The sequence below is a fragment of the Macadamia integrifolia genome, chromosome 4 (assembly GCF_013358625.1).
Source record: "Macadamia integrifolia cultivar HAES 741 chromosome 4, SCU_Mint_v3, whole genome shotgun sequence".
NCBI lineage: Eukaryota > Viridiplantae > Streptophyta > Magnoliopsida > Proteales > Proteaceae > Macadamia > Macadamia integrifolia.
Window position 1 is genome coordinate 12,874,114 of NC_056560.1, and position 13,149 is coordinate 12,887,262.

The 13,149-nt window shown below is 36.0% G+C and overlaps 1 protein-coding gene across 1 annotated transcript; it reads right to left on the reverse strand.

Moving 5' to 3' along the window:
- Nucleotides 1–4,526: 4,526 nt before the first annotated feature.
- On the reverse strand, nt 4,527–5,472 carry LOC122075818 (21 kDa protein-like). The gene has a single exon (XM_042640990.1). The coding sequence runs from the start codon at nt 5,387–5,389 to the stop codon at nt 4,727–4,729; it is 663 nt and encodes a 220-aa protein (XP_042496924.1). The 5' UTR covers nt 5,390–5,472; the 3' UTR covers nt 4,527–4,726.
- Nucleotides 5,473–13,149: the final 7,677 nt, after the last annotated feature.

The following is a 13,149-nucleotide window of genomic DNA, read 5'->3' on the forward strand; positions in this document are numbered from 1 at the left end:
AAAAAAAAAAAAAAACGAAATTTTGACAAAGAAACTGAAATTTTCATTTTTAACACGAAACATTATTTCTAGAACAGAAACGTTACCAAACACAGCCTAAGTCAAGTCAGAAAATCTGAATTACCACAAACAATAATCGACGGCTATCATATTTGCCAAAAAAACAAATTTTGGGGTTTCGGGCTTGGATTGATTTATAGAAATAGAATATTAGTACCACTCCACTAATAAGTGGCCTAATAACGCCTGGATCCATGCATGAATTGGTCTATTCTTCCTTCAAAATGGTATGTGGGCCACATGACTTTACATCCCTGGAAGTTATTGATCACATCTTCTCTTCATGAGAGTGTTCTGTTGCATAATTATTAAACAAGAAAGAGACATAGTAATAGTACATCTATGTTTTGTGAATCAAATATTTTAAGGTTTAAACCTAATAAATAATGTTACATCTGAGGCAAAAAGTCATAAAACCAACCCTACTATGTTGGAGCATCAACCTGCAATCACCTCTCAACCCTACTCCCCTAATGCATGGCTAGTTGTGATATACCTCAGATCTCAGTTATCTTTTTCCATCCTTGTTTCTTGGTCTTCACATGGCCAGTGCTTACTCCCTCTCTTTACAACTCACCCTATGAGATAATGAGATACCAAGTTTCAAGTAAGTTCCCTCAATCTCTGTTTTTGGTTCTGTGGAAAATAGAACTATCAAGTCTTAGCTCCTTACGTACGCTTTCTTACCAGCAAATTACTTTCTCACATGCTCAGATGACTTTTCTCATAAACTTGATTTCCAGGGCCTATCTTTTTATTATTCAGGAGGAACTACTCCTAAACATACTTGAAGGTTTAAACCTAATCACATATCCCTTTATCTCTAGTTGAAAATTACCAACAAGTTGGAACCTTTTTCAAAGTGTTCAGCTCAGGTGAGAAAGCATTTTCTCAAATTTGGTAGAAAGCAGATATAGAGCATTTGGGACCCATATTGTCAAGTCCTTTTCAAAAATTTTCCGTGATGGGAATATAGAACAAAATAAAGGGCCGGGAAGTGGGGTTTACCTCACAAATTAACAATCTTTGGATCCTAATGAGTTGATTGAGATGGGTTCACGGGTTCTTTATTAAAAAGGAGCATGAGTTTCTCACCACTGCAGGTCTGAGAGGCTCACATTGTAAGAAGCCTTAGCTCTTCACAAAGATGTTTTTCAACTAAAACACACAAACACTAACTAGCTCGCAATGAAACAACTTTATCATTGCACGAAGCCCACCTTGTTCACGGGTTCTTTATCACGAACCCTGATTCTTTGACAATGATATCTTCCACTCTACACCGGCCATTCTAATTCTAAACCACCTTTTTGCCTTTTCTGTATTCACTACATATATAGTGGGTTTTAAATTGTCATAGGGAAACCCACCCTTAATGTTCTCTTAGGATCCCTTTAGCTTTCAAATATTACGGCTTCATCTTGGAACAGGAGGAGCCATTGAAAAGGATTGTCCTTTAGACCAACCAAATCCTTGTGGATAGACAAGATATATATAGGAGGGAGTTGAGAGGTTGTATCAAATGCAGCTACTCATATTATATGCTCTCTCATATCTGGTTTTAATTTGTTCGGTTGCTTTGCAAATGGAATAAACTATGAACTAGTGTAGATGACTCAACACTAACCCTTACTTTACACCTACCTTAAGTGGGAAGTCATTCAATAATTGTTCATTATTAGTGAACTAATCATAAACAAATAGTGGGGTCTCAGTAGGTTCCAATATATGTTGTCTATAAGGTAATTAAACACTTTAATACAAACCTGGATCTGAATGCATTATAAGTGCCCTTTACCTAGGCCGCCCTTGTCCCTTCCATGTGTTTATATTGAATGCAGATCATAACCGTACTATCATTTTGCAGCAATGTGTGGCATGTGAACCATGGTCTAATCATTGAATGAGTTATAACATATGATAGATGGTGCTAGCATGCCAAATTTCAAAGCCAAAATCTATCCTTAATATAACCATGCATTACTATGCACCCTTTATTGGTAGTATTGAATTTTAAAAGTTTTGTTTTCTCATTTTACCGATTCTAATGGGATTTGTTATAAAAAACACCAATAAATACAAAATAAATAAACACAGATTTACACAATAAACAAAGATTTAGCGAGGTTCACATACCGATGTGGTGTGCTATATCCTCGGGCGAAGAAGAAGATGTTTCACTATATAGAAAAGTAATTACACCCAAACACAATTTTAAAACTCACTCTAAAACCCTAACTCGAAAAACCCCTCAAATTACAATGGCTTGTTCAACCTGACGATAGTACATTATATACTCCTCCAAGTCACGGGTCGTTCACATATCTTAGAAAAAAAATTTGATTTAGGTCACCGTCAAAAAATGTCAGAGCTGGTCATTCTTCAAAACAGATGAAGAATTCAAAACAAACTTAACAGGATTGAAACTTGCTAAATGTGGGTAATAGAGAAACAAAAACCTACTCACGGTCCAGAAAACAAAATAAATAGAGAAAAAAACAATCACACATAACAAGAATTTATGCGGTTAGATAAAAGATGCCTACATTCACGGAGTGATAAGATTATTCATTTACAATGGAGAAATAGTTGCAAACTCTCTTCTTTAGGCCTCTTAGTGTTTACAAAGAATTTTTAGTAACCCTAATAGCACTCATTGCGGCAATTCATAAAGAAACAAAGAGACACGATCGATACGAGATTCCGTCATGTTCTCTCCCTATGGGCTTTTAACAGCTTTTCAGAATCAACCAACAGAATATGTGATGGAATTCAAATCCTACACCCAACAGATAGAGAGGTTTTAGGTTCTACTTATCCATATAATTTGGGTCTCATTTAACATGTCACATGGTAGATATATTGGGTTAATTAATCAGATATACTTCTTTTGGTGGGCCAACTGGATAGTCTCTGGCCCCACTTCTTATTAATAACTTCCACAAATGAATAAATATAACCAAATAATATTTGTTAAAGTTGAGACAGAGTACGTAATCAAATAATACATGTTAAAGTACAAGAAATGAAGAAATTTAATATTTATTCTTATAATTCAATTGTATCATAGCTTTGGTCTCAATTTTCCTACTAACAAATATTAAAATACCAGCCCTATGAAAAGGTTCCTCACCAAACTCTAATTAAGAACCCTCCTTCTGCTTGTAAACGTACGTGGGTTTTAGAATTTTATCATTTAATATTCATCTCCTTTTAGGCTATATGTAGAAGTGCAGGTAGTTGGGTTATAAAGCTTGTAGACGAATATTTTCGTGTAAAAAAAGAAAAAGAAATAAAGATAACTAAAAGTACATAAAGAACAAATATATATATATATATATATATATAAAGGCATTTAGATTATTGGTGCCTATGTATATATATTTCTTTTGTTATAATGTATATATTTCTGTTGATGGGTTTTGCTATAGGTGAAGCCTTGGTGAGCTGTTGTCACGGAGTGATCAAGCTTTGCCTTCCTCTTCGCATTGGATGAAGTGTGAGTTCTTGCGCAAAATGGGTCTTGCTAGGTTTTAACATCCAAAATTTCTACTTGGATGTGACTTCAGTTTTGTAGACAAATGGCTAGACCTCAAGTCCTCTAATCATAAATCAAATTTTGTTCAATGATAATTAATCAAGTGAAAAAAATACAATTTAAAAAAAAAAAAAATCCTAGGCTTATAAGAAGTACACATTAATACATGGTTGGGAGGGTCGAGGGAAGGATATAGAATTGCATTTGACTCTAAAATTTGACACATTGGCAATCTAAACCATACCTTATCTAAGTAGCAGACACAATGGCCATACCATCATCTCACATGGCACAACTATGTGAGATCATTCTATTCAAAGTGATGTTAAACATTTCACTCAATATATATTGAAGATATAACATGACATTGTCAACTTTATGAAAATCAAGAGGAGAGAGAATGTGGGAGAGCATGTACACCATCGGTGTACACATTTTTTTTTTTTATTATTTTTTTTAATTCACAATACAAAACCATCATCAATAGAGTATAATACATTACTATAATATCTAAAGCACCCCTACCCTACCCAACTCAAGAAAAATCTGCATCAACAAGCCATCTTTATTTATTTATTTGTTTTGGTAGAAAGCCAACTTTCTTAATTATATGTATAGGTTGAAGTATCAAAACAGACTTGTAAGTAATGGCTGATGGAGCCCATGATCCTATGCATGATTACATTAAGACACTGGTAATCATGTGAATTGAGAAATTAATTAAGGAAACAATGTTTGGTATTGTAGCCAAGATATGAAAGATCCTTTACCATAGTATCATATGATAACTTTGAATGATCTTAGTCCACTTTATCCATCTTGATAAAAAGAAAGATTCTAAAACAATGGTCCATAGTCATGGTCCATGACCTTGTTTGTGGACCCTCAATCTATCCCTGTTTGGTTATTCAGTGGGTGACCAACCAACTAAAACACTAACAAGGGCGATTTGACTCAGTTAAGTTATGAGAAGTGAGAACACAAACTTCTTTTTCTTCAAGAAAGAAGAAAAGAGTGAGACTCAAAGCTTCAAGAACTACACAAGTAACCTAAGAATTCTTTACAATAGCAAACCAAACCTTCCTATTGGTATACAATACAGTAGATCAAACGGTCAGAAATCACCCATCAAGGTGTACTAGAAGGGGCCTCCGCTTCAGTCGCTGCAACAAAACTATTGACCAAAGCAAGAGCATTACTCGTCAACATCCGGCCGTTCACCACCCGATCACATACATCCGATTTCACAGACCCATCAGGTACATCACCGAACTCATCCGTACACGTGTCCTCGTTGGTAAGTGCGGCACTCATCCACGTCTGCACGTTACTCATCAGAAACCGCAACGAACCTTGAGAATGAGATGTGAGGTCGAGATTGAGCATTTCGCTGTTCGAGCGTTTCATCTGATCAATTGCGTCGCCGAAAGTGCTCTTACAGTCCTTGAGAACGGCGGCGGTTTCCTGATCGAACGCCGCCTCTGAATCGGGTTGGCGAGAGAGGTTTGATATGTAAGAAGCAATGCGACGCGCCCTAGATAAGCTTACTGCGACGGCGACGCGCGCGAGCTTTGCTGGGCTTTGTTGGATAGTGTAGGCGTAGCGAGAGAGGCTGGCGTAGCAGACGTCCGGGTATAAGGTTGCGTTGCAGCTGGTACGGATGAAATCGATGGCATTACTGTCTTCGCCTTCATGAGAATCGACGGCTGAGATAGCTTGAAGAAGGACTAGAGAAATGGAGATGAGCGAGAGAAGGACAGGGCGCGTTTGGGTTGTCTTTGCTGTGGCCATTTTCTGAATTCGAAGCTATAGAGTGAGAGAGAGAGAGAGAGAGAGACGCCTGAAGCAGAAGTGGGCTCGTAACTTTGGATGGATTTGTACAATAGAGGGGTTTAAATAGACTCTTTTCAGGTGTGAACAGTGGAAATGAGTGGTGGACACACTGCTGGTGTATCGTAAGCTAGCATACTATCTCTTTATCTTTCTCCAGCTCTGTTTCCTCTATATGATGCTCCATCTTAGTGGCGTCAATTCCAAGCTCGCAACGATAGACCTGATTGAGCCCGACTTGGATTGGCCCGATTAATAAATATGTCGGGTCTAAACTCAGCCCGTTTATAAATAAGTAGTACACTGTGGAAGGGGTAAGCCCGATGGGCCTCCCAACTGGCCCAACCCTTTTACAAACTCGACTTGGACCGACACATTTAGCCCTACTATTTATATAAGTATTTTGATTTTTTTGGGATAGAATAGAGTATATATTGATATTTTTATCAATTAATGACTATATTAAGTGTAATATATGTTCCAAATTGTTGATGATTTAAAAAAATAAATTAAAATCTAAGAAAAATGAAGATTGTTTAAGGTCCACTTAAGGTTTTATTGGTACATTACCTCATTTAAGGTCCGATTAATCTGATTAGGAGAAGCTCGATTAAAGCCTGGAACCCGATTAAACCTGACATGACACCGATCGAGACTGATTCATTCCTTAAATAGGTACATTATGGTCCAAGGACATAGATCCACTAGGCCAGACCGACCCAGCTTGACCGATTGACACCCCTACTCCATCTCATACCTTCATTAGTCTCATCCACTAGTTTACTGTACACAAGCGGTGTGTTTAACCCTCTCCCCATGAACAAAATTAGATTGAGAAAAGTGCCCTCTGATGAGATTTTGACTTAAGGTGTGAAGTAGTTGAGTGAATTATGAACGTTGATGTTCTTTTTAATCATTTCTCCGGTAGTTATTCCATGGATTAGGGGAGCTGAATAAGTCAAATTTCGGTTGTGGGTCACTGTGGAGCCTCTGGTCTGGGTAGGGGTCCCCTAGGTTCAAGCTCACGAAGCAAAAGCAAGATTAAAAGGAAGATATGAATCTAGGTTGTCTAAAGGATGATGCTGGCTGGCTCCACTGCAAATAATGAGATTAATTAACCTGGGCAAAGCATAGCCATTGGAAGCAGTGTAAGAGAAGTTACTTGAAAGGGAGAAAACCAAGACAAAGGAAGAAGACCGATTAGCTAGTGCTAGAATCACAGACCAAAAGAAGAGAAACTCGACGGCTAGTGGCCGCATGTGAACCTTGAAGAAGTTTCAGAATACAGAGTTCACATGACTCTCAGAGAGGGTCATTTAAGCAAAGTTTTAAGAAGAAGACAATGAGAAAGGTTCCTCTCCCCTCCATAACCCATCTATGCCCATCTCACATCATTCACGGGTATGGAAAAGTTCTTTAATCAACCTCCCCCAACCCCTCCCCCCTTTGCGGGCATTAAAGTGGCGTCTATTATTGTTAATCTAAGGGGTAGTTGAGATGGTAAGGGACCTTTATCTTAGGAAGCGTGTGGTTCTAAATTCGACTCCTCTTAACACATTGGAGCCATACGAAATGTTTAGTGCTATTCACTGCTTTCAGTTAAAGTTGAATAGTTCTCATACAATCTCAGTATGATTTGATCCATATAGTTGTAGTGTCAGTATAGACCCACAGGACTAATCAAGCCGAAGTCCTATATCCCCGTCCGTCAGCAAAAAAAAAAAAAAAAAAAAAAAAAATTGATGAAACTTCCTTGTTGTTCGAAGTTAGAATCCTTCTTATGTATACTAAGTTTTTAGAAGTGTTAAAATGTACCATGTGGGTACATCTTTTATGTATCAAGGTATACTTGGTTTACTTTAAGTTATGATTTTTTGTTACTTGGAACTTAGTTGTCAGTTGTCTATTCAAGTATGTAGGTTTTCATTTCAGACTACAATTATAATTTGTCTTTTACCAACTTAAAAATTAAAGTTACTGTTCACGGTAGATGATCTCCAAGCTGGTTCTCTTGTGAGTCTATACTCTCTCTCCCTTCTTCCCTCCCCTCACCACACCCATGGATATTATGTCGACAAAGTGGCCATCTCTAGGAGAGTGGATTCGGACTCGAAAACAAGTAGTATGACAATCTTCTTGTTGGAATTTTCAATTTCATCATTCTCGCTATTGTTAGAGAGTTAGAGAGTGAAATAGTAAATAAAAAGGAATGTGATTTTTTGTTGGAAGGGGTGGGGTTTATATCAATTAGGAAAAAAATAGTAAGAATGTTATTGGTGAATTGAACCCCATGGATAATGTGAGATGGAGTGAAGTGGTTATCTATAGGGGAAGGCATCGAGACTCGAAGACAAGCAATAAGGGGATCTCTTTGTCCTGATATCGGGTTTCGTCATTTTTTCTATTGTTTTGAGTGCGATATAGTAAAGAAAAGAGAATGGGATTTTTCTGGGGGTTTACAGTAATTAGGATGAACAGTAAGGGGTTATTGGCAAATTGAAAATTTTATGGATAACGTGCGATTGCGCTGTAGGCCGTAGAAAGGAAGCATTAGCGGGTCTGCTTTATATTGTATACCAATGGCGGAAAAAAGGTTTATTCGTTTTACAGCTAAGTGGTTGGCGGCGCGTGCGATAGAGGGACTGACCATAGACCTGTTAGTGCGGAGGCGCGTGCAAGTAAAGGATTGACCATCGACTGTTAGTGGGGAGGTGGGAAAGCATCCTCCACAAGCTCAATGTAATCAACGGATTCACAATTAGTCTTTTTTGTTTTAATCCCATTTAGTTTATATGATCTTTCAGAGTTTTAGTTTATTTTCTTGTAGGTTTTACATTAAAACAAAAAGTTGGAAAATTGTTTTTGGAAAAGGTTTTATGATCGGCTGTGTTTATCTCTCTCATATGAAATGATCTCGTTTTCCTCTTATGTATAATATCATTTTGTCGCATTTCTTTGGTTTATTTTTTTAGACGTTTGCTTAAGGAACCCTCTTCCATTGGGCTTTTTATAAGAATTTTTTAGTGAAAACAAACAAAGCCTAATTACAAGAAAAAGTCACTTCATGGTCGTTAAGACAAGATTCTCTTAGTGACCCACATTATTTTACCACATTTTCAAATGATGTGGCAATACTAATCAATCCATAGATAGTGGATAATCTAGATGCACCAATTATTATAATTATTTTAAGGACAAGGGTTCCTGAAAGGCATTGCCCCTCCACTAGCATGAGGCCAATGGGAGCGCACAGGTAGCATCAGTTAGAGTGGGATTTTCACCTATCATGAGAGGTGGGGCGGTCATTTATATGGGCATAGGGGCCACATTGTCTTTCTGGCTTCTTTTCTTTATTTTTATGTGAAAAGTCTATTGTATTTTGATTACTATTTTGTATTTTATGTTGGTACTGAATTTTTAAAGTCTTATTATGTCACTTTACATATTTCATTTAGAGAGTTGATTAGGTCCTTGACAAGACTCATTCACATAGATGTAATCCACCCAAAAAAAAAAAACCTGTGGCAAATTCTATCTGTGGATCACACCATACGAGAATGATTCTCGTACGAGGACCTAATCCACACTCCTCCACTTAAGTTGAAATTTATCATTGAGACCAAGAATTTTTTTTCTTGTCTACATAGTGTTGCCCCATCCGCATGGGCTTACAATTATTATCTAAAATTAAGGAAATGGAATTAATGATGAACTACTAACAATCAATTGACTATAGATGTTAATTTAGTTTCCTTTTCTCATAAATAGGATGGCTAAGCCTTTTCTTTATTTTTCCCACAATATAATAGCTAAAGTTGTAAACTCTCTTTACCAAAAAAAAAAAAAAGAGTAAAGCTTTTGAAAAGTTTTAAACACTAAAATAGCTTTATAAGGATCCCAAAAGAGATCTAAGAGGGCCCACCACTACATGAAGGTGCCGACAAGATGACCTTTAGTTGGTGGTGGGGCCTTGTGGTGGTTATTTTAACTTGTTGATGTTCACTTTTCTCAGAGGTTTGAGGCGTGAATTGTTCAGTCAACTTATGCTCACTTTTGGGACTGTAGACACGCCACACTTTCAAACAGGCCCCCTCTGTTACACAACCTTATTGGATCAGCTGATCGTATCGGTATCGGCTCGGGTTGATATTGATATTTGACTGATTGGCTGATACTGAATCGATGCGTTACAGTTCACGATAGGAATAAATGTGTTAAAAAATCAAATTTCTAACAAAAATGAATATAAAATTATATGTACGATCTGATATGACTGATATGTATTTGTATCAGTCTAAGACCACTCTTAATGTTTCCATACTTTCCCAACAGAAGATGGGCAAAGCCTAAGACCTGCTTAACATATACCAAGTCCCCGTGTTCTAACAAATGCCATATTACGATTATTTTGGAGTTCAAATTTAGAGTATATGTTATTCACATTATCATATATCTATAATAAAAAATATAAATTAATCTAATATATTCATATTATAATATATTATTTAATATTTATAATGTTTTGCTTGATCCTTACCCATCCAAACCTATGTTAGCCTAAGCCCCAGGTTTTAGTAGTGCATGCTTGGGTAAAAACTTGTTTTAAACATGAAACTCAAAAATTTTTAGCCATGTGATAAATTATTTTCTTTAAATGTTCTTATGGTGTGCTTACAAACTTGAAATAATAAATAAATAAATAAATAAAATTTGATTTTGTACTTTCTTGTAACCCACAATAATTTCGTTGCTAATGCAAGTAAAGCTTGTGATACAATTGTTCATAGAATGTTTCTCATTATCTTGGTTTATTTTATTTTCTTTCAAAAATATTTGATATGCCTTACTTAATTATAAACAATTTTTTTTTGAGAATAAGATAAGAGATAAATGAAATAAAATTATTATTTCTTAGTCCACCACTTTAATGGCAAAATAAATTGCACCCTATATCTTAAGAAAAGGGGATTTACAGGCTGCTAGTGTGGATAAAATCTCTCACGCCAAACCACCAAGAACATGCACACAAGTTATAGATGAAGCCATGCATGTCCGGAAATAGAGAACATATGAAAAAACGCATGATACCGGCAACATGACCATCATTTTCTCATATCTAAATCTCACCATCGTGCCTCAATTATTCCTTACTCGTATGTGGTTTTCTCCTTTTGGTAATGAATGATGAATTTTCAGCTTTAGTGGAGTTTATAACTTGTGGAAAATGATGTGTCTAGGCTCTTGGTTATCCAGCCAACCATTAATAGGGGCCAGGTCAGTTATGATTCTTCAGCGGAATGAAAAGTAAAGAAGAAACTAAAGAGACGTGAGAAAGGTGGTAATAGACCATGAAACCTGGCTTATATTAGCCTCATATTACGGTGGGATACTAGAAATTGTTTTCCATATCAAACCATTATGGAGTGTAAATCCTTTACATTTGCATCTTTGAGGCTAGTGAACTAGAGATCAAGGAATGAAATTTAGCTCTTGCCCGGGTTGTAACTAAGTAGCTTCGATCCCTGTGACAGCCAAAGAAATTGAATCTTAAAGGACATTTTGGAAACACTTAAACCAAAAATGTATTTGTAAACCCTAGGGGGAAGTGAATTATTCCACTTCTTAGATTCCAGTAAAGTTGCATTCAGGATAGCAGCCAAAATTTTCCGAGATAGAGTTGTCTATTCCATTTGCAAAAGTTTTCATGCAATGAAATGGAATCTTAGGCTTGGTAGTCTATCATTCCACGCTTCACACGTAGTGTCAATTTATAGTAGGGGATTTATTTATTTTTGAATGATAATATCATTCTAGTAAAATAAAATATATTTAAATAAAAGAGTAATTTTAAGATATTTTTGAAACTATAGAATATAATAAAATGAGAAATTCTAAGTAATTCAACAAAATACATTAAATTGAGTCTTAAATATACTAAATTAAAATAAAATGAGCCTTTGATTTTCTGTAGTCCACCGAGGAAGCCTGCATAAAATGGCCCTAATATATGTCACTTGGCATATTAAATGGGGGTCAAAATTTTGTGGGTAGCTAGAGCCATGTTCCCCTAATCACACATACTAAGCTTCAACTAGAACAGAGGTAGCCATGTGAAGAAAAAAAGATTCGAAGGTCTTCTAAACAATGGTGAACGGCGACAGTACATCAAGATTCAAGACAGGTCACCGCTTGAGGAGCTTATTAGAGCAGCTCACCAATTTTCAATCACATGGAAGGGTGATATGACAATTTTTGTTGGATAGATATAGAGCTAGGTTTGTATAAACTACATGTCAAATCTGATCAACTAATTCAATCAAATACATCCCATGTATTCTTAGAGCTATATTTTGCCACTTGGAGAACCTATTTGAGTTGAAACATGACACAAAGACTGTCTTCCACAAAATGTAGGTCCATCCGATCTATCACATGACAGAAACTTGGGCCCTCCAGATACTGCAAATGTGAGATTCTAAAAAAAAAAAATGTTGAAGATAAATGAAGAATTGAATATAGATGAAAATGGAAATTTTGAGAAGGTATATGATTGAATTTAGGTTTAATATTAAAAAAAGTACAAATCAGTCCTTACTAATTTTTGGAATCTTACGAAATTGGAACATGGACTATGGCTGTTAATGGGTGGGCTTGTCTTGTTAGCTTGTTCAGTTGTTCGGGACTTCACTCGGCAATTTAATGGGCCGGGCTCTGAATTACACATTGGTCCCTAATTTTTCTCATATTGGGCAAGTTTTTGGTTTCCCAACAGCCCATCTTGCTAAAAATCTGCCTTGCATCATATGAATAATGTTGAGCCAGTCTATGAAGAAATTTTTTTAAGAAATAAAAAATTTAGGTCTATACAGGGCTTTTGTGAAACACTTTGACGAATGGAATGAGATCCTCTCAAATAAGTTAGTCCCTCTAGTGCATATTGGATGGATGAGAGGTACTTTTGAGTGTGTATTCTGGTGCTGCTAGCCGCCTGATGTGCGCTGGAAAAGCTGGTGCACAAGAGAGGATTCAGGTCGAAAACTCTCTCATTTTTATTCTCTTTAACATTCAGCACTTCAGCATTAATTTCAATAGTAATGTTGGTCTTTGCACATTACATTCAAGAAGTATAATTTGCATACTGAGTATTTCTATGACAGTCATGGCACTAAGGTAATTTTGATAGTTTTTTTGAATTGTTCTTTGAGATTTCTGATTTTGTTGTGTCTGATCAAGTGATAGTAAACACAACACGATCCATCTTATTTAATTCCACACGCGAAGTAATCTCTAATTGCAAACGAAGGTTACTTGAAAGTTAAAAACGAAAGTACCCCGGAAATGACCATTCTTTATTTTAATTTTTTTTTTAGGCAAATGTGATGTATTAAGAAACATAAGAGATTACTTTTAGATAGAAAATATTAAAAAAAAAAAAAAAATCGAATTTTAAGAGAGAGATAGACACATATAATTATGATTTTTATCTTATTACGTATTTTGTACTATTTTTTTCTTTCTAGGATACCAAACATAGCTTAAAGGAAGAATAACGACCCCAAAACCAAGTAGGACAGACCCTGCAATAGCAAGATAGGAAATGTAATTTTTTTTTTTTTTAAATCCTAGAGCTGTCCACTTATTGACATTCAAGCTGAAAAAAAATAAAAAAATAAAATGATGAATTTCCTTTCAACCATGGTCGTCGTTGGAACAATATACAT